Source organism: Oncorhynchus nerka, linkage group LG18, assembly GCF_034236695.1.
Source record: "Oncorhynchus nerka isolate Pitt River linkage group LG18, Oner_Uvic_2.0, whole genome shotgun sequence".
Classification (NCBI taxonomy): Eukaryota; Metazoa; Chordata; class Actinopteri; order Salmoniformes; family Salmonidae; genus Oncorhynchus; species Oncorhynchus nerka.
The window spans coordinates 31,018,752-31,039,065 of record NC_088413.1 but is presented as its reverse complement, the minus strand read 5'-3'; the positions used below and the strand labels follow the sequence as shown (position 1 = coordinate 31,039,065).

At 41.9% G+C, this 20,314-nt stretch overlaps 1 protein-coding gene across 2 annotated transcripts; it reads right to left on the bottom strand.

Annotated features, from left to right (window-relative positions):
• Positions 1-2,529: 2,529 nt before the first annotated feature.
• On the bottom strand, positions 2,530-20,058 carry LOC115145654 (zinc finger protein 347-like). Of its 2 annotated transcripts, XM_029687177.2 has the most exons (5): positions 19,567-20,058; positions 19,080-19,207; positions 15,947-16,135; positions 6,577-6,676; positions 2,530-5,461 (listed from the first exon to the last, which is right to left on the bottom strand). In XM_029687177.2, the coding sequence occupies exons 1-5, from the start codon at positions 19,847-19,849 to the stop codon at positions 4,596-4,598; spliced, it is 1,566 nt and encodes a 521-aa protein (XP_029543037.2). In that variant the 5' UTR covers positions 19,850-20,058; the 3' UTR covers positions 2,530-4,595. The 2 variants fall into 2 exon arrangements, with proteins under 2 accessions (XP_029543037.2, XP_064860051.1); XM_065003979.1 differs by lacking the exons at positions 2,530-5,461; positions 6,577-6,676 and having other exon boundaries at positions 13,682-16,135.
• Positions 20,059-20,314: the final 256 nt, after the last annotated feature.

The following is a 20,314-nucleotide window of genomic DNA, read 5'->3' as shown; positions in this document are numbered from 1 at the left end:
TTCACCACACCTGCCACCAGAGGTAATTCCTCCTCACTCTCGTCAGGTAAAATTCCTGAGCCATCAGACAGCAGAATACGGTTTGTACTTGGAGCCATTCTTCCTCAACACACGTCTTCCCATTGCACTTCGCTCTTCTACTTCTTCCTTGCTATCCATGACCAAGTCTTTCCGTTTACCATGCTCATGCCGCGCCTAAATCTGCTGTACTGCTTGCAGCAGACACACTGATGGCCTTTGTCCAATACCCACCTTCTGTTCCTTATCCCAATTTATCTCTGGCCTCTCCATACTCTCAAAACTTGCCACAGTTGTCAGTCAGGTTTCCTCCTCCTCATCCATCTTAACTTCTTCTTCTACTGTGGGTTTTATGGCAGATTACATCCCAAAAAGGTGTATTGCCGCCACCAACAGGACAGGATTGAAAAAAACAATTTAAATAGTAAATTCATATGTGGTGTCGACAAACTTAATCCACACAACTAAAAATAATACATTTACAATACTCCCAATTCTTCTGTCCTTCAAAGCTCCATATCTCCCTTCTTAGGCTCTGGGGCCTGAGAGGGTGGTACGGCTCGTGACAATACTCGCTGCAACTCCTCCGCTGAGAAGTCTTCCAGTCCCAGGAATCAAAATACAAGTCTGTATCATGTGAGAATGTGAGCATACCGCATACCTAGATGCACAACTGAGGGACTTAGTAATACATTTTTTTAAAACTCTTACCCCAGGACACTTCACAGGATGATAATAAAATAATCAGCTAAAGATTTGTTCCCCTGCATACATCTCAACCCACAATTTCTCCCTGTTGTGGACACTCATATGTCTGATAAGGTTACTCAGGAAAGAGAAGCTCTTGTAACACAGCTTACACTTGAAGGGCCTCTCCTTTATGTGAATGGTCTGGTGCTTCGTCACATAGTTCACCTGGGAAAAGTGCTTTCCACACGTGGGGCAGTCGTACGGCTTGCCTGCGTCCGTCCTAACGCTCGCCCTCCCACTTTGTGACCCAATGACACTAGAGGGGGTAGAAACAGGAGCCAACACCCTAACTAAGGTGGTTAGTCTTTGAGCTCCGTCCTCTAGCCATTGTTTGGATTGTGTGCTGTGTTCACCACTTCTTGTGGTGACACCCATCCTGACCCATCTGTATTGGTGGGGTAACCCTGAGGTAACTGAGGAAGGCTAGACCCAGGTCCAGGCCTATGAACCCAGTCACCAGGCATTAGACAAGACCCTGAAGGAGAAGACAGACTTCCTGATAGACTACCACCAGGGGGATCTCCCACCACGATCTGAAGGCTGAAGCCCAGGGTGACCTGCTCTGTTCGTCATGGATACTGTGGTGTTTGTTTGTTCGTATCATAGGAACGGGAGGGACTATTTCTAGCGAACTGTTACTGTAGGACCTAAGCCTTCAGAGGGATCAAAAGTCTTCCAAAAGCCTACATTGTATCTAATGGAGCCGGACAATTCAAGTTATAGTGAAGGAGGAACAATGCATTTTGGTGACATTATGAATGAATCAAACAGCCCTGGCCGTGCTTCGGGCTGCCACTTACACAGAGACAGAACCAGCACAGACACAAATGTAACACACAGCATAAAATAATGCAACCAGCAAAACAAAAACCACTGTTTACACAACCTACTGTAGCCTAACACCACTATCACACCATCACCAAAAGTGACAACAGTGACACATCAAAGGTGAGGCTCGTGGTGCTGAAAGGACAGCGACCGTAATACATAGCACTCCATGGCTAAAAGAGAGCGCGGTTTTGGTCAAACACAGACACGACAGATAGACAGCATCAAATAGTGTCAAAGAAATAGCAGGCTATTCACAAAAACATTCAAATCAATCTATATATCCTCTCTGAAGGCTTAGAAGGCCTTCAAGGTTCGCCACTGGTTCCCAGGATGACCTGCTCTGATCATCATGGATATGGTGGTGTTTGTATCATAGAAACAGGAGGGTCTATCTCTATCAGCACCGGGACCTGCTCCATCCCTGCACTGAGACTGTGAAGAGAAGGGTCAGTTCTGCAGACTGGATCCCTGACTGGAACCTCTGTCTCTCTGATGACGACCAAGACTGAAGATGTTCAGTCTACCTGTCCACTGGTTGTGTTCTGTGTGGTGGTGATGGAGAGTCTCTGTATCTCGTAGTTCGGTCCTGGTTCCGACTCCGGAAGGAACAGCGACACTCCTGATCCATGGTCCTGATCCGGGGCCATTGTTTGTCACCAGCCGCTTCAGAGATCCTGTCACTGCCCTAAAAACTAATTGTACCGAAGAGCATATAAAGGTTTCTAAGTCTTTGCTGAACATGACCTATTATAAAATGTCAAGCCCATCTCTAACAATGTGATTAAAGTACCTAACAATATGGAGTCATTGGAGTTTATTATAAAAAAAATTCCATATGTGTTGATTCAGGAATTAAGTATGTTTTGGTTCGACTGAGAGAAGGGAAATTCAGTATCTGCAATGATACAAAAATAACCAAGTCAGACAGCACAGAGTCAATTATGTATTTAATTTGAACAAAATGGTCATACATTCACGTAACCTGGTGTACAGTACTTTTATTGTACAAAACAATACATAACAAGGTAGTAACTTTTCTCAGTATGGTAACACTTGAACTTTTAAGTAAATCTCGCTTTGATGAAAAACATTTTAGAATGGTTTTTGAAAAGATTCAACATTACACACATCTTCACTACTTTATGTCAAGTAAACATGAATTAAGGCACTATCATTTCCTCATAAAACACCAACGTCAAACAACATGACAGGTTGTCACTTCATCAGTGAAGCATTTTTACAGACATCATCACCACCATATCATCTACTCTGCCTTATCATACTCATTCTTTCCTCAGTTCACCTCATCCAGTTCCCTACTACAACCCAAACCAGCAGAATTAACTACAAACTAACTAAATAGTACTACAGTGCCTTCAGAAAGTATTCACATACCTTGAATTTTTCCACATTGTTGTGTTACAAAGTGGGATAAATTGGATTTGTAATTTTTTTGTCAATGATCTTATTAAAAATACGATCAAACATCAGTAAAAAAAAAGTAAATAATTAGAAAACACTAATCTACTGTTTCTACATCATATAAGTATTCAACCCAACCGAGTCAATACATGTTAGAATCACTTTTGGCAGCGATTACAGCTGTGAGTTTTTCTGGGTAAGTCTCTAAGAGCTTTCCACACCTGGATTGTTCAACATTTGCCCATTATTCTTAAATCAAAATTCTTCAAGCTCTGTCAAATTGATTGTTGACCATTGCTAGACAACAATTTTCAGGTCTTGCCATAGATTTAAGCAGATTTAAGTCAAAACTGTAACTCGGCCACTCAAGAACATTTATTTTCTTCTTGGTAAGCAACTCCAGTGTAGATTTGGCCTTGTGTTTTAGGTTATTGTCCTAGTGAAAGGGGAATTAATCTCCCAGTGTCTGGTGGAAAGCAGACTGAACTAGGTTTTCCTCTAGGATTTTGCCTGTGCTTAGCTTCCGTTTCTTTTTTTATCCTGAAAAACGTCCCATTCCTTAACAATTCCAAGCATACCCATAACATGATGTAGCCAGCACTATGCTTGGAAAATATAGAGAGTGGTACTCAGTAATGTGTTTTATTGGATTTGCCCCAAACATAACACTTCGTTTTCAAGACAAAAAAGTTAATTGCTTTGTCAATTTTTTGGAAAACAGGATGTATGTTTTGGAATGTTTAGGCTTCCTTCTTTTCACTCTGTCAATTAGGTTAGTATTGTGGAGTAACTACAATGTTGTTGATCCATCCTCAGTTCTCACATCACAACCATTAAACTCAAACTATTTTAAAGTCACCATTGTCCTCATGGTGAAATCCCCGAGTGGTTTCCTTCCTCTCCGGAAACTGAGTTAGGAAGGACGCCTGTATCTTTGTAGTGACTGGGTGTATTGATACTTCATTCAAAGTGTAATTCATAACTTCACCATTCTCAGAAGGATATTCAATGTCTGCTTTTTTAAAATTTGTACCCATCTACAAATAGGTGCCCTTCTTTGCGGAGCATTGGAAAACCTCCCTGGTCTTTGTGGTTGAATCTGTTTGAAATTCACTGCTCGATTGAAGGACTTTAAAGATAATTGTATGTGTGGGGTACAGAGATGAGGTAGTCATAAAAATAAATATGTTAAACACTATCATTGCACACAGAGTGAGTCCATGAAACTTATTATGAGACTTGTTAAGCACATGTTTACTCCTGACCTTATTTAGGCTTGCCATAACAAAGGGGTTTCAGCTTTTCATTTTGTATTAATTTGCAAACATTTCTAAAAACATAATTACACTTTGAAATTGTGGGATATTGTGTGTAGGCCAGTGACCAAAAAATCTAAATGTAATCCATTTTAAATTCAGGCTGTAACAACAAAATGTGGAAAAATCAAGGGGTGTGAAAACCTTGTGAAGGCACTGTACATATTACTATACATGGGCTGTGTGCATTTTCTGTTGTGTCCTCAGGAAGCTCTTCTCTGAGAACCCCTTCCTGCAGTGCGTACAGGCGAACGACATCTATCCCGTGTGGACCTTCAGGTGCATCTTCATATTGTGCTGGCGGGAGAACCTCTTCTCACACTGGGGGCAACTGTACGGCTTCTCCCCTGTGTGGACCCTCAGGTGCCTCTTCAGGTTGGACGAGTCTGAAAAACTGACCCGGCACAGGTGGCAGCCGAAAGGTTTCCCTCCTGTGTGCATCCTCTGGTGGAGCTCCACCTGTTCGGGGAAACTGAAGACTTTCCCACAGAATGAAGACGGGAAGCGCTTTTCTTTGGTGCTGACACCTTTACTGATTCCGTCTCTATTACCATCATTTGTCAATGGGCTTGTGTAGCCATTTAGTGTTTTGGCATTGTCCGAGGTCTGGTTTAACATAAGGAGAGTGTGAGGAGGACGAAGGCCAGGGACTGTCTGTGTTGTCGCAGGGTCCATGTTCCAGTTGATAGATCCTATAGAAGGCAGGCTGAAGGCAGCACCTGTTAGGGGGTTAACCTGAGGCGCCGTCAGTCTCTCTGAATCACAACTATAGGAGCAGGCCGGAGCATCACTTGAGGAGTCTGTGTCTGTTCTCTCCCGCTGCATACCGACACCTCCCCGTCCCCGCAGACAAAATCTACGCCTCGCCCTGGTCTCAGCCAGTCTGTTGTCATGGAGACTATGTTCAGTTGTTGTTTTGTGTTCGACTGTCTGTTTCTGGTTGTGGTAAACAGTGTTGTTCCCCAGTCCAGAGTTGAAGATGCTGTCCCATCCACTGACCTCCACTATGTCGCCTCTGGTCCTGTCCTGCTCAGTGATGTTATCCACTGGGCCCTTGGCACCCGTCTGGTTCTGGGAATCCAAGATGGCCGACCAGTCTTCTCTGTTATCCTCCAGCCAACTACCTGCAGGATGCGTTTAGAAAACAGACTTTAAAAACATGGCAGAGAACTTTACATGTAGAGCTTTTTTTAGTTAGTTACCTGGGCCGGTTTCCCAAAAGCATCTTAAGGCTATGTTCAGGCTAACCTTCATATGAGCATCGTTAATCGGTTTCCCAAAACCATCATTACTAAAGTTGCTCTTGAAAACGCTTGTTGTTTAACGACTGCCTCAGAGCACATGTAGAACAGCTAAGTACGTCGTTAGATGCTTTTTTGCCCATCCGCATCACTTTATACACACAATCAAGATGTCCGCTAAACACAAAATCAAGATGTTTACCGGTCTTTCTGTGACAGCCGACAACTTCAGAACGAATGTGACAGTGACTACAAAACTACAAATACAAAGTTGCTCATTTCTTTGCATAACAAGCAAAGGATATAAAGATGCTTCAAATGAAAACCTAGATGACTGTATTAAAATAAAAATAGTAGGCCTATAGGCTACAGAGACCTGTATTTTGAATGTTAATTCAATGGAGCTTTATTTAGCTCTTTGTATGCTACTGTCTGTAATTTTGGCCTCAATATATGTCATGATGTGTAACATGTGCGCAACGATGTTCCAAACCTTGATCTAGTGCATTATTATAGGGTAAGCATTAGAATAAGCCACCTCAATATTTGTAGCCATAGGTGATACTATGTCTAGGAGCTGATCCGTCGTCAGTATCGTGGAATAATTCAAATGTTAAAGGTAAGATTGGAAAGGGAGAACGCTGATCTGAGAGCAGGGCTGCCGTTCTTTCGATCCTATCAGTATCGACACATGCCTCAACAACGCACTTAGCGAACGTTCTCTCTGCTTGGTGTTTTGGGAAACGCATGTTACATTTTAGGACGTTGTAAGAAAGACGCATCTGTAAAAAAAACTTGTACGCCTACGTTCCATCGCTATAGGGAAATCAGGCCCTGGTCATGTTCATACGTTATGATGTGTGTTTTTGTATGTAAACATGTTGTATTAACTTCATTTTATGAAAAAAACGTTTTTTCAAAATTATAATAGCCAGGCGCATCACTATTCCCATTGAAGATATATTACTGTATGGAGGCTACATGTATTTCTCTCTTACCTTGCTCCCCCATCAGCAGGTCAATGCTCTCTGGTTCATCTTCTATAGTCTCCTCTTTGACCAGCAGCAGATCAGGCTTCCCATCCTCCATGTCTACTGACTGTAAGAGATACAGAGTGAGAGGACGTTGGATCAAGAAATCTGATATGAGCATCCTGCTATGGAGCATCTTCTGATTGGGCAATGAGGGATTGCTATGAGTACTATACAAACATACTAGTGTAAGTCGCTCTGGATAAGAGCGTCTGCTAAATGACTTAAATGTAAATGTAAATGATATGACACTATGCAAACATGTTAGTTGATTTGATACTATAACAAATGTACACTGAACAAAAACATAAAAATGCTACATGGAGCAATTTCAAAGATTTTACATTGTTACAGTTCTTATAAGGAAATCAGTCAATTGAAATAAATTAATTTGGCCCTAATCTATGGATTTCACATGACTGGGAATACAGATATGCATCTGTTGGTCACAGATACCTTAAAAACAAGTAGGGGCGTGGATCAGAAAGCCAGTCAGTATCTGGCGTGACCACCATTTGCCTCGTGCAGCGCGACACATCTACTTCACATAGAGTTGATCAGGCTGTTGACTGGCCTGTGGAATGTTGTCCCACTCTTCTTCAATGGCTGTGCAAAGTTGTTGGATATTGGCGGGAACTGGAACACTTTCGTACACGACGATCCAGAGCATCACAAACATGCTCTATGGGTGACATGTCTGGTAAGTATGCAGGCCATGGAAGAACTGGGAAAGAACAGGAACTGTGTACAGATCCTTGAGACATGGGGCCGTGCATTATCATGCTGAAACATGAGGTGATGTAGGCAGATGAATGGCACGACAATGGGCCTCAGGATCTCGTCACGGCAACTCTGTGCATTCAAATTGCCATTGATAAAATGCAATTGTGTTCATTGTATGTAGCTTATGCCTGCCCATACCATAACCCCATCGCCATCATGAGGCACTCCGTTCAGAACGTTGACATCAGCAAACCGCTCGCCCACACGACGCCATCTGCCCAGTACAGTGGAAACCGGGATTCATGCATGAAGAGCAAACTTCTCCAGCGTGCCAGTGGCCATCAAAGTTGAGTATTTGCCCACTGAAGTTGGTTATGATGCCGAACTGCAGTCAGGTCATGACCCTGGTGAGGACGATGAGCATGCAGATGAGCTTCCCTAAAACAGTTTGACAGTTTTTGCAGAAACACTGATGCAAACCCAGTTTCATCAGTTGTCCAGGTGGCTGGTCTCAGACGATCCCTCAGGTGAAGAAGCCAGATGTGGAGGTCCTTGGCTGGCGTGGTTACACATGGTCTGTGGTTGTGAGGCCAGTTGGACATAATGCCAAATTTTCTAAAATGGAGGTGGCTGATAGTGAATGAATGAACATTCAATTCTCTGGCAACAGCTCTAATGGACTATCCTGCAATCACATTAAAGAGTGTCCTTTGTCCCCAGCACAAGGTGCACCTGTGTAATGAGCATGCTGTTTAATCATTTTCTTGATATGCCACACCTGTTAGGTGGATGGATTATCTTGGCAAAGGAGAAATGCTCACTAACAGGGATGTAAAGAAATGTATGGACAACATTTGAGAGAATTACGTTTTGTTGTGCATATGGAAAATTTCAGGGATCTTTTATTTCAGCTCATGAAACATGGCATCAACACGAAGCTTACTTAGGTCCCCAGCACAGTTGAGCCAGTCACGTGTTTGTTTGTAAATAGCACTACAGGGGAAAGCGGGAGCAGTTAAATCCAGCTGTGTATTGACAGGGGTCGCGTTTTATATTTAAAGTCAACTGGGAGTTTTTTTTCTTCAATAGAGTGATCAAGGACGTGCAACTATAGTTTTTCTTCACAGAAAATACATTAGTGCAACACAGGCAGAAAATAGATTAATTTCCATAAAATGACAACAGAAGTGCAACGCAATTTGGCTGGCAGCCACACAAGTAAATGAACTTACAATGAAAAAGCTGTCTTTTTTCTACCAAAAACAATGGATGGCCAATATCTTTCTAATGTTTAGACCTATCATATAAAGAAGGTAGCTGGCTACTTGTCCTAATATTTTGCTTAAAGTGAATCTAGCACTTTACCATCGAAAATAGGCTGGCTACACCAAGAAATGTACCGGAGAAAAAAAGCTACACATCACTCAGATTACTGTCTGCCTGTTCGTGAATTCTCATTCAAGATGAGTTGCAACTGAAGTACAAAATTGCTCTGATGCCGAGCAGAATTTACAATAAGAAGCATTTTAGATCTGCGTTTACCTAACGCAGCAAGATATTTATTTTTTTGCGTTAACACGAACCCTAGTTGAACTTGCTAAGTCAGTGTCTGTTTTAATAAGGTGGTGGGGCATCATATTGTGTCAACTTTCTGTCGTGTTTGAGAAGTCAAAGCCATTTGGATTAGTTATTTGAACAGCTGCCACTTATCTTGATTTCCTTGCATTTCTCTCTTCTCGTAGCAGGTAGGCCCGTTGCACTAGCGACTACAGACTCCACACATACACAGTTGTAGACATGCTGCTTGAGAGCCAGTACTGTATGTATCAAAACTTTGTTAATTTGCACAATGTCTGTCATTCACATTTGTTTGTAAATGTCCAAACTCACCAAAAAATTACATTCTGTAGCTCCTACCTATATCTACAGTGGGGCAAAAAAGTATTTAGTCAGCCACCAATTGTGCAAGTTCTCCCACTTAAAAAGATGAGAGAGGCCTGTAATTTCCATCATAGGTACACTTCAACTATGACAGACAAAATGAAAAGAAAAAAAAATCCAGAAAATCACATTGTAGGATTTTTAATGAATTTATTTGCAAATTATGGTGGAAAATAAGTATTTGGTCAATAACAAAAGTTTATTTCAATACTTTGTTATATACCCTTTGTTGACCCTGACAGAGGTCAAACGTTTTCTGTAAGTCTTCACAAGGTTTTCACACACTGTTGCTGGTATTTTGGCCCATTCCTCCATGCAGATCTCCTCTAGAGCAGTGATGTTTTGGGGCTGTTGCTGGGCAACACAGACTTTCAACTCCCTCCAAAGATTTTCTATGGGGTTGAGATCTGGAGACTGGCTAGGCCACTCCAGGACCTTGAAATGCTTCTTACGAAACCACTCTTTCGTTGCCCGGGCGGTGTGTTTGGGATCATTGTCATGTGAAAGTCCCAGCCACGTTTCATCTTCAATGCCCTTGTTGATGGAATGAGGTTTTCACTCAAAATCTCACGATACATGGCCCCATTCATTCTTTCCTTTACACGGATCAGTCGTCCTGGTCCCTTTGCAGAAAAACAGCCCCAAAGCATGATGTTTCCACCCCCATGCTTTACAGTAGGTATGGTGTTCTTTGGATGCAACTTTGCATTCTTTGTCCTCCAAACACGACGAGTTGAGTTTTTACCAAAAAGTTATATTTTGGTTTCATCTGACCATATGACATTCTCCCAATCTTCTTCTGGATCATCCAAATGCTCTCTAGCAAACTTCAGACGGGCCTGGACATGTACTGGCTTAAGCAGGGGGACATGTCTGGCACTGCAGGATTTGAGTCCCTTGCGGCGTAGTGTGTTACTGATGGTAGGCTTTGTTACTTTGGTCCCAGCTCTCTGCAGGTCATTCACTAGGTCCCCCCGTGTGGTTCTTCCCAGCCTGGTGCAGGTCTACAATTTTGTTTCTGGTGTCCTTTGACAGCTCTTTGGTCTTGGCCATAGTGGAGTTTGGAGTGTGACTGTTTGAGGTTGTGGACAGGTGTATTTTATACTGATAAGTTCAAACAGGTGCCATTAATACAGGTAACGAGTGGAGGACAGAGGAGCCTCTTAAAGAAGAAGTTACAGGTCTGTGAGAGCCAGAAAACTTGCTTGTTTGTAGGTGACCAAATACCTATTTTCCACCATAATTTGCAAATAAATTCATAAAAAATCCTACAATGTGATTTTCTGGATGTTTTTTCCTCATTTTATCTGTCATAGTTGAAGTGTACCTATGATGAAAATGACAGGCCTCTCATCTTTTTAAGTGGGAGAACTTGCACAATTGGTGGCTGACTAAATACTTTTTTGCCCCACTGTATGTTTAACTTCATGAGCTGGATTGCCTGTCTTTGCAATTAGTTTATTTTCGTTTGCGCTTGTTAACATATTTAGCTATCAGTCTCCATGGAAATTCGCTATTAATTGTGACAATTTTGTGAGAATTCTGGTAACAGACACCCAATGGGCTTTTATTTGTTTGTTTCCTGGGTTGAGAGGACAGTATGACAATCTGGATACCGCCCAACCCTATCTAAGTGTAGAGAATCGTTGTACCATCTAAACCGCTGTGAAATATCTTGTCAATAACCAAAAAGTATTTCCAGCTGGTGTACAAAACCGGAAGTTAAAGACGCAAAAATTAAACTTACGAACGCGAAGCATAAAAATAGTGCACATAGAACAGATCTACCGCTTATTAGACTTGCTTTCAATAAGAATGACAGATCTACAACTGTCATTTCTATGTGAATTTGGTGGGGTCGCCCAAAAAGGTACATAATGCAGCATTGATGGTTTGATGATTGAAAGGCATGGACTTTCAACGTGGTGTGTTTACCCATCCCTACTGTAGTTATATAATGACTTCATTGTTGTTAAACCCATCATGGTGGACATAAATGTGGGTAAAAACACAAGTCAGCTATGATAAGTAAAAATAAAATAAAAATCAGACAAACCTGACTAAACTATAATGACGTGTACAGTAGGTGTTTGTTAGTGTGTGGGTATGTGTAGGTATATTTAGTAAGTGTATATTGGTTATAAAGTGCTGTTGTATGTATGCAGAATAGGGTGAGATCAGATGTGATGTATACTAAAGAGAGTCTCAATGAAAGTCTTAGAATGAAAAGTCCCATTTTGTGTATATTAACCCTTTCCACTCACACCCCGTCATTCCGTGTACGGGTTGAAAATACAAGATTTTGTCATTGATAAGCGCCTAAATTGGAATGCAGTGGCTGTACATCACTGTATGAGATTTAACTGACAGCCGTTATAAACTTGAGCACTGCGCAACAAGATGTCCCCATCCCACCTGTTAATTGGGTTACTTTAGCACATTTGTTGTTGTCTGAGTGAGGGGAATGCTGGAAATTGAGTCAATGCGTTCTGAAAGATGAGACGTTGAGGATTATAATAACTACCACTGATGTCATACAAGCAAATCACACACCTGTGAGTCCAAATGTGCACTTCACATTTTCATATTGGAAAACATGTAATTTAGAGTATCAACGTTTATGATCGCTATGTTTGATCCACAGTTACAAGGATGACATGCGTTAAACCCTGGGTTGTCCTGAACACAATGAGCCTGTGTTTGTCGTATTGTGTAGAACCTTAGCCGCGGAACACGCACTTGAATACACTCATGACTCCATTCTATGAGCACCAAAATTACAGTCTGTTTGTCTGAAGTACCTTTTGAAAGCCTACCACTGTATTAGCTAGTCATGTTGACAATAGGATACGCTGTCAAATGGATACGCTGCCACCTGACCCAGATTGGGATTTCCAATAGAAAAATGTGAGATTACGTAAACAGCTACAGTAATTTGTGACCTTGGGAGTTTAAAGTTCTATCTGCGCAAAGCATAGTTCTGAGATATTGAGCATCAAAGTTCTCATCCCAGATCTCAGAACTGTTTTGTAATGAATTCTTCTTTCATAACCCAATAAGGTTCCTCACTTTAAAAGGTACCTGAAGTGCAGGGTATAAAAATCTTGCGACATTTGCAAATCAGTTTTTTGGGGGGGGGGTGGGGGGGTCATTCACAGATAGAGCCTTATGGCTTTGAAATGTCAACCTGGGTTTCAAAGATGTTTGCGAAGATATCACTTTTTCTTTTACCATCGTAAGTTGTCTTTATCACAAATCTGACATCACACATGTGGAGTACCAACTAAAGAGCAACTATGTGAATAACACATTTTTGACCAAAATGTGAGAGCCTTTATAGTCCCAAGGTCTCGAATTGTGTGATGGTGGGGACGCAGGGTTGTGTTCCAAACAAAAAACTGCAAGTGTGCTTGCTTCAGTTCCTCAATGACAATGCAAGCAGAGCTCAAATAAGCCATAAAGTCATAAAAGTGCACTGAAATTACTTCGAAACAATGCATACTTCTTTAACCAGTTAGACCTCTCACTGGGTTGGCGCCCCCCATTGGGTTGTGCCGTGGCGGAGAACTTTGTGGGCTATACTCAGCCTTGTCTCAGGATGGTAAGTTGGTGGTTGAAGATATCCCTCTAGTGGTGTGGGGGCTGTGCTTTGGAAAAGTGGGTGGGGTTATATCCTGCCTGTTTGGCCCTGTCCGGGGGTATCATTGGATGGGGCAGCAGTGTCTCCTGACCGCTCCCGTCTCAGTCTCCAGTATTTATGCTGCAGTAGTTTATGTGTCGGGGGGCTAGGGTCAGTCTGTTATATCTGGAGTATTCCTTCTGTCTTATCCCATGTCCTGTGTGAATTTAAGTATGCTCTCTCTCTAATTCTCTCTGAGGACCTGAGCCCTAGGACCATGCCTCAGGACTACCTGGCATGATGACTCCTTGCTGTCCCCAGTCCACCTGGCCGTGCTGCTGCTCCAGTTTCAACTGTTCTGCCTGCGGCTATGGAACCCTGAGCTGGATGTGCTACCTGTCCCAGACCTGCTGTTTTCAACTCTCTAGAGACAGCAGGAGCGGTAGAGATACTCTTAATGATCGGCTATGAAAAGCCAACTGACATTTACTCCTGAGGTGCTGACTTGTTGCACCCTCAACAACTACTGTGATTATTATTATTTGACCATGCTGGTCATTTATGAACATTTGAACATCTTGGCCATGTTCTGTTATAATCTCCACCCGGCACAGCCAGAAGAGGACTGGCCACCCCTCATAGCTTGGTTCCTCTCTAGGTTTCTTCCTAGGGAGTTTTTCCTGCCACCGTGCTTCTACACCTGCATTGCTTGCTGTTTGGGGTTTTAGGCTGGGTTTCTGTACAGCACTTTGATATATCAGCTGATGTAAGAAGGGCTATATAAATACATTTGACTCAAACCATTTTTTACTTATCTTGCTCCCACTCCAAAATTACAATGAATATTCATATTTTGTTACTGAATGTTTCCAGAGTATTTTCAGATTTTGTTATTGACAAATCCCATGAAAAGTACAGTAAATGTCCAATGCACATAAAATCAACCGTGTAATGTTTGGATTCAGTCTTGTGTCAGGTGAACTGTTGTCTTCACCTTTGGTCAAATAATTTCCCCATCAACTCTAAAGTGTTCTCCTTCAATTTCTACCATGGTAATGCATATGCTTTTAATAGTTGATCTGTTAGAAATTTCAATTTGTCTCAATCCATATTGACCAATTTCCACAAGTGGAAGGGGCTAAAAATAAACAAGTGTTAAATATACCATATGAAAACCACACATACACATCAAAGAAATCTGCATGATCTTCATAAACTATTCATTTTCTCATTAAAAGTGTTTTGGGTTCATTTGTGAACATCATATCTCATACACAGCACAAACACAATATGAAACAGATTTCTCAGGTGTGAATGTGCCTTATACACTGAGTGTACAAAACATAAGGAACACCTTCCTAATACTGAGTTGCACCCCCTTTTGCCCTCAGAACAGCCTTAATTCGTCAGGACATGGACTCAAAAAGATGTCGAAAGCGTTCCACAGAGATGCTGGCCCATGTTGACTCCAATGCTTCCAAAGTTGTGTTAAGTTAGCTGGATGTCCTTTGGGTGGTGGACCATTCTTGATACACACAGGGAAATGTTGAGTGAAACACCCAGCAGAATTGCGGTTCTTGACACACTCAAACCAGTACGCCTGGCACCTACAATCATACCCCATTCAAAGGCACTTTAGTCTGTCTTGCCCAGTTACCCTCTAAATGGCACACACATACTATCCATGTCACAAGGCTTTAAAATCCTTCTTTAACCTGCCTCCTCCCCTTCATTTACAGACTGAAGTTGATTTAACAGGTGACATCAATAAGGGATCATACCTTTCACCTGGATTCACCTGGTCAGTCTGTCATAGAAAGAGAAGGTGTTCCTAATTTTTTATACATTCAGTGTATATCACAATGTCTGGATGCAATATTCTGCCCATGAATATTCAACACTGAAATCTGTTACTCTGGTTATTCCAAATGCATAATTTCTGTTGACAACAATGTAAATTAGTCTTTGTCTTTAATGCAGGGTTTGATCTAAACGCCAGAAGCTATTGAGTGGAATGGTTACTTTCTATGTTAGAGTGGAATGGTTTTTCTGCTGGTGTATCCTGAGGTATCTCCTCTCTGAGAACTTCTTCCCGCAGTGCGTACAGGCGAATGGCCTCTCTCCCGTGTGGACCTTCAGGTGCATCTTCAGGTTGCCAGCCTGGGTAAAGCGCATGTGACACTGGGGGCAGCTGTAGGGTTTCTCCCCTGTGTGGACCTTCTGGTGCAACTTCAAGTGGTCCTGGCGGGAGAACCTTTTCTCACACTGGGGGCAGCTGTAGGGTTTCTCACCTGTGTGGATCCTCTGGTGCCTCTCCACCTTCTGGGGGCAGCTGAAGCCTTTGTTACAGAACATGCAGAGGAACCGTTTCTCTTTAGTATTGCCTGATGTTTCTCCACCTCCCCGAGCCTTTGCCCTTTGGTCGTTTGAGTTCAAGACCTGATCGAAAAGGACAGGGCCCTGTGAATCAGAAAGCCCCATCGACGCGGACACTGGGTTGCGATCCCTGAACGCGTGTAAAGGGGAGTGGGTTGCGACATTTGGATTAGTCTCTAAGCTTCCTCTGTAATCTAAGAATTCTCTGCCCTGTGAGTGTCGGTCTCCTAGGTGACTATCTGCATTCCATGTGGGAGGAGCATCGCCCTCCACTTTCACATCTACGACCAGACCCTCACTTTTCTTATCTAGGCACCCTTCAGAGTATACACTACTACTGTACTGGTTCCAGTACCCTCTAGACAGATCGATCTGTGTCTCTAAACCCAAGGATATGTTGCCAGGTTCCATCTCTGTAGCGTAAGAGGAAGACAGATCATCACTGCCAGTGTCTAATGTGTCACCTTCACCATCTCCACGGGAATGAACTGTCCTCTGGGTCTGGTGAAATACTGGTAAGTACTCTGAGCTGGGAGCAGGAGGACAGCCCAGTCTCCCCAGCTCCAGTCTCTCTGGGTCTGATCTGTGGTCAAATCCTGTGTGTAAGAGCCTGCGTGTTACAGTTAAAGTCTTTGTGTCTGTCTCGGACTTGAGGACGGCGTTCGGCGTTCCACTGACCTCCGTGATGCTGCGTTGGGTCCTGGGCTGCACTGGAGCGGTGGTGTTGTCCTCCGTGGCTATAGGGGGCACTCCAGCCGCTGCTCCAGTTTGGATGTCTCTGTTGTGCCGTGGGTCCTCCTCTCCTTCAGACTTCTCCTGCTTGACCAGAGGCGATCCTCCGGGCCCTGCAGCATCTGCATCTACAGACTGACAAGAAGAGAGGAGCTTATTATTGGTACATGACTTGAATTGGATAACAACGCCGTGGAGAAGTCTCACAAGCTCCCCTATCCTCCTGAGACTCAGCAATTAATTTGCCCTCTCTAATGGGCATTCCTTTATGATCCGTATCTCTAATTAAAGCCATACATGCCACTGTGTCAGGTCCTGTTGTACCTTTGAAAAGACAGTCTGGGCTTTCAATTATATTACGTGTGGTGGTATCACCATCATAATTCTTTTTTCCAAATGGCTACAATCACAATTACCATCACAATTAGTAATTGTATAATTATAATTTTTGTGAGTTTGATATTCAAATTGTTTCTAATTGGTAAATCTCAGTTGTAGTTTGTTCATCATTTATTCAGATTAAATAAGAGCTTGTTGTGATGCTGAGTTATTTATCGAAATGTTGGTTTGTAAATAACTAATTGATGGACTCAATTATTTGAATTCCATTTAGTTTGTTGTTGGTTTGTTGTTGGTTTGTTGTTGCTCTCAACGTGTTGTTTGCGCCGTTTTTCTGGAGAGATCTCTCTCTGGGATATGTTGCCCAACTCATCATAGTTAAGCACAGAACATGTGGTAATGAACTACAATGACCAGAATCAATTGCATCTTCATCTGCCTGTTCTCATTGGTTCTTGCCAGTGGGGCTGGCAGACAGACATGGAGAGGAAGAGCGATAGAGAGATGCAGTTGCTTAGGTATCTCTACATGACAATACATTCATTGATTTAATGTTTTTATTTAGCAGTCTTAAAAGTATGGCTTATCTACTTTGATGAACTACTGAAATGGTGATTTCGTCAAACATCCAGGCTAACCTACATGCCTGGAGGGTGACTCTTTGGGGAGCACAGAGATCGATGGCTGCAGTGTTCATTTTCTCACCTATTTTAGATTGAGTTTTTATGACTAAAATACCCATTTTAGTAATTTCATCCTTCTTAGTTTTAGTTATTATCAGTTGACTACAACTCTGGACAATTTTTGTCTAGTTATAGTCACAATCATTTTAATCATTGTAGTTATTTTTGTTTTACTGAAGAGTTCATACAAACCTCCAACTTAACTTCCATCGTGCACATAATAGCTTCCACTTCCTTATTCACAGCTATTTTAGTCACGTAAGTCAGTGCATTATTTTCTATTAAATAATAAAATATTTAGGCGACGTCTAACTTCCATCGTGTGCCCATTCAGATAGCCTTGTACATCTAGTTCTACTATCCCCTCTTATACCTTAGCTGGCAACATTGATATTGTGGCAGATTGTAACCAATGCCAGCCATACTTAACCATATACTATAAAGCCTTGGCTACAGGTTAAACAATTTATAGCTCTGATTTTTCTCCCCATCATAACTGTGAAGAGGATAAATACGTGTTCTCCTTAAAAAGGGGAGAATGAGCTTTCCAGAAATGCCAGAAGTATTACTGTACTCCTAATAATCAACAAATAGCAACTCACAATAATCAAGAAACCGCAACTCACATTTGCAGATCGTGAGAGACTGCATCCAACACAGATTAATGAATAACAGCACACATGGGAAAATAGAGCTGCTGATGAAATCGAAGCAAAAATAGCCTACATGAAAGTAAGGGAGAGAGAGTAAACATGATTGTTTAAAGAGTGACTGAAGATACTTTTTATGCAATACTATTGACTGATATTATGATTGCTAACGAGTCCTAAACGGTCATACAAATTGAACTACAACATAAATCCGATTTTTTTTCTTTACATCTCTACGCCGACTACGTAATCTAGTCTAAACTACAGTCCGCCAACATTCTAGTTAGCTTTTTTTTGTTTTTAGCTTTCTACGTAGCTCTACTTACATTTGTGCGGCTGAATTTTTTGAATGCAACTCAAAAACGGACCTACATGTTACAAAAATATTTATCAACCTGGCCAGATTGTATAATAGGGATCATTTCTGTCGTCACATTCTGCGACTGCAGCGGTGTATCTGATATTCGCATGTGCCAGCACCAGCAGCGCAAGTCTCACTCTATGCTTATGTACAAGTGAAGTGAGTTCGGAAAAACTGAAAACTATGCATCTTAGAAATAGTTTTCACATACAAACTTTATATGTCTGAACTCAGAATCAAATAGGCTTTACCCAAAATAACATGGATGCTGTGGTAGAATGTTTATTTTGATTGGGGATTTTGATAAATGCACATTATCGCCTGATTTCAGATGTGTCATGAAAAAGATTATTAGGGAAATAGTTATTCTTGCAAAGCATGTAACCGTTTAAATCAAACTATTATATTGTGTTCTTATGGGCCAGTCCCCCGGATCAGCTCTTAACAACAGCCACTCTACGATAAAGGCTAAACATTTCTAAACCTGACAAAGTCAGAGTCTACGAACGCACGTAGTGGTACACACTGAACAAGCCAAGGCTTCCTATAAATCGTTTACGACCTAAGAATTTGCCCACATAAGACGGCTAAAATCATACAGTCTGTGGAGGCCTTTACCAGATCGAACGAAAACGCAAGGATGGTATAATGTTTTGCTTCCGGCTGCAACCATATCTCTACAGCGGGAAGGTTATCGTTTTGAGAACGATGTTGTATAATCAAGAAACTTTGGGTCCGTTTGATAAGGTAAGCTAAATCTGTTAGCGAGACTTCAATGGCAGATGTAGTTTTAATTTTTGTGTTAGCACATCGTTTCACTTGTTTTGATTACATAAATGCTTCAAAATTCACAGTTATGTTATCTGATGATTTTCATATTACACAACGTATAAGATCTAAGCCTGTGTTATCAGACCTTATTTTCGGCATTTATAAAAAACAAATAATAATTTCCCCATAAACTTTGGCCAACGAGCAATGGCGTTGTAAGCCTCCGTTAGTGCCTACAAAAAGACGCCTTTAATATTGCTCTCGATTACACTAACCTCTATCACAATAATGTTCTGAATTGAGGTTCGAGTGCCCTCGTCAACAGTGATTGGTTGGTCATCGCTCCATGTATTGTGACCCGCTGGCTTCACAAAGCTCCTGTGGCCTCCAGTGAGATGTCCACCTGAGTGTGAGATTGGGAGAAAATAGGCGTAGGTTAGCTACTGTCAATGCTCAACGGTATATATATCATACACGGTCTAGGATTTACAAGGATGTAAGATAACTAATCAAATTCTTGATATACTATTTACTGATCGATGTATTATTATGTAACATGCATCACATTGCTTTCATTGAGTAGATAATAGGAAATGCAGTAAATCAATAATCTTGTTAGAATATGATAGTGTCTTCGCGCAAGTGTTATTATCCTGCTTAACAAGACCCAATTCTAATACACGCGCAGAAGCGAACAGTGCGACAGGCACTGAGATATGAACGTCGTCAGGCCGCGCATCCTCAGCCTTATGCAAAATATACCTCTTGTCATTCCTTTGTATCGGTCGAGGACCTTGACACTACTGGGACGACTGGCGAGGACGCGCTCTCGTATTGTCCTCTCTGCGCGCTCCCGTGCCACCTTTAGTTCCAATAGCTGTAGTTTCCTCCGCAAGGCCCCGTTTTCTTTCTGGCTTTGAGTTATTTCCAAACGAAACACTGCATAGTCGTCGTCTACGAGTTTACAGATCTCTGCCACGGCTGCATTCGCTAGCACCTCCATGACGGAGGCTATTTGAGTGTGAAAAACCATACAGTTAGCCATTGTTAGCTAAGCAGCTAGCTAGCGTTACCTAGATAACATCTATCAACCAAGTCCCGTCTCCAACGCGAATTAAACACTACCCGATGAAAGTATTTAATGCGGTGTAGTTTAATTCGTTTTTTTTCAGTCTAGGGTGTTGTAACACGTCTAAACAATAACGCTAACGTGGAATTTGTATTTGGTCGCTTGACTTCCGTTTACTTCTTCTATAATATTATGTCGGTCCTCAAACGTTAGAGGTGCATGCCGCCTCTACTGTACTGGAGTGTGTAGTCAAGCACAGCTAAATGAATAGACTAAACGAATAAAGAAACAAACATTAAGATAAACTAAACCTTCCTATCGAATCCTGTATTACTAAGAAAATAAAAAGAGCCCTGTACTTACAACAATCCATCAACACATGCATCACTGTTTCATCAACCATACACTCTGTACACAAAGCATTTGCATACTTGCCAACCA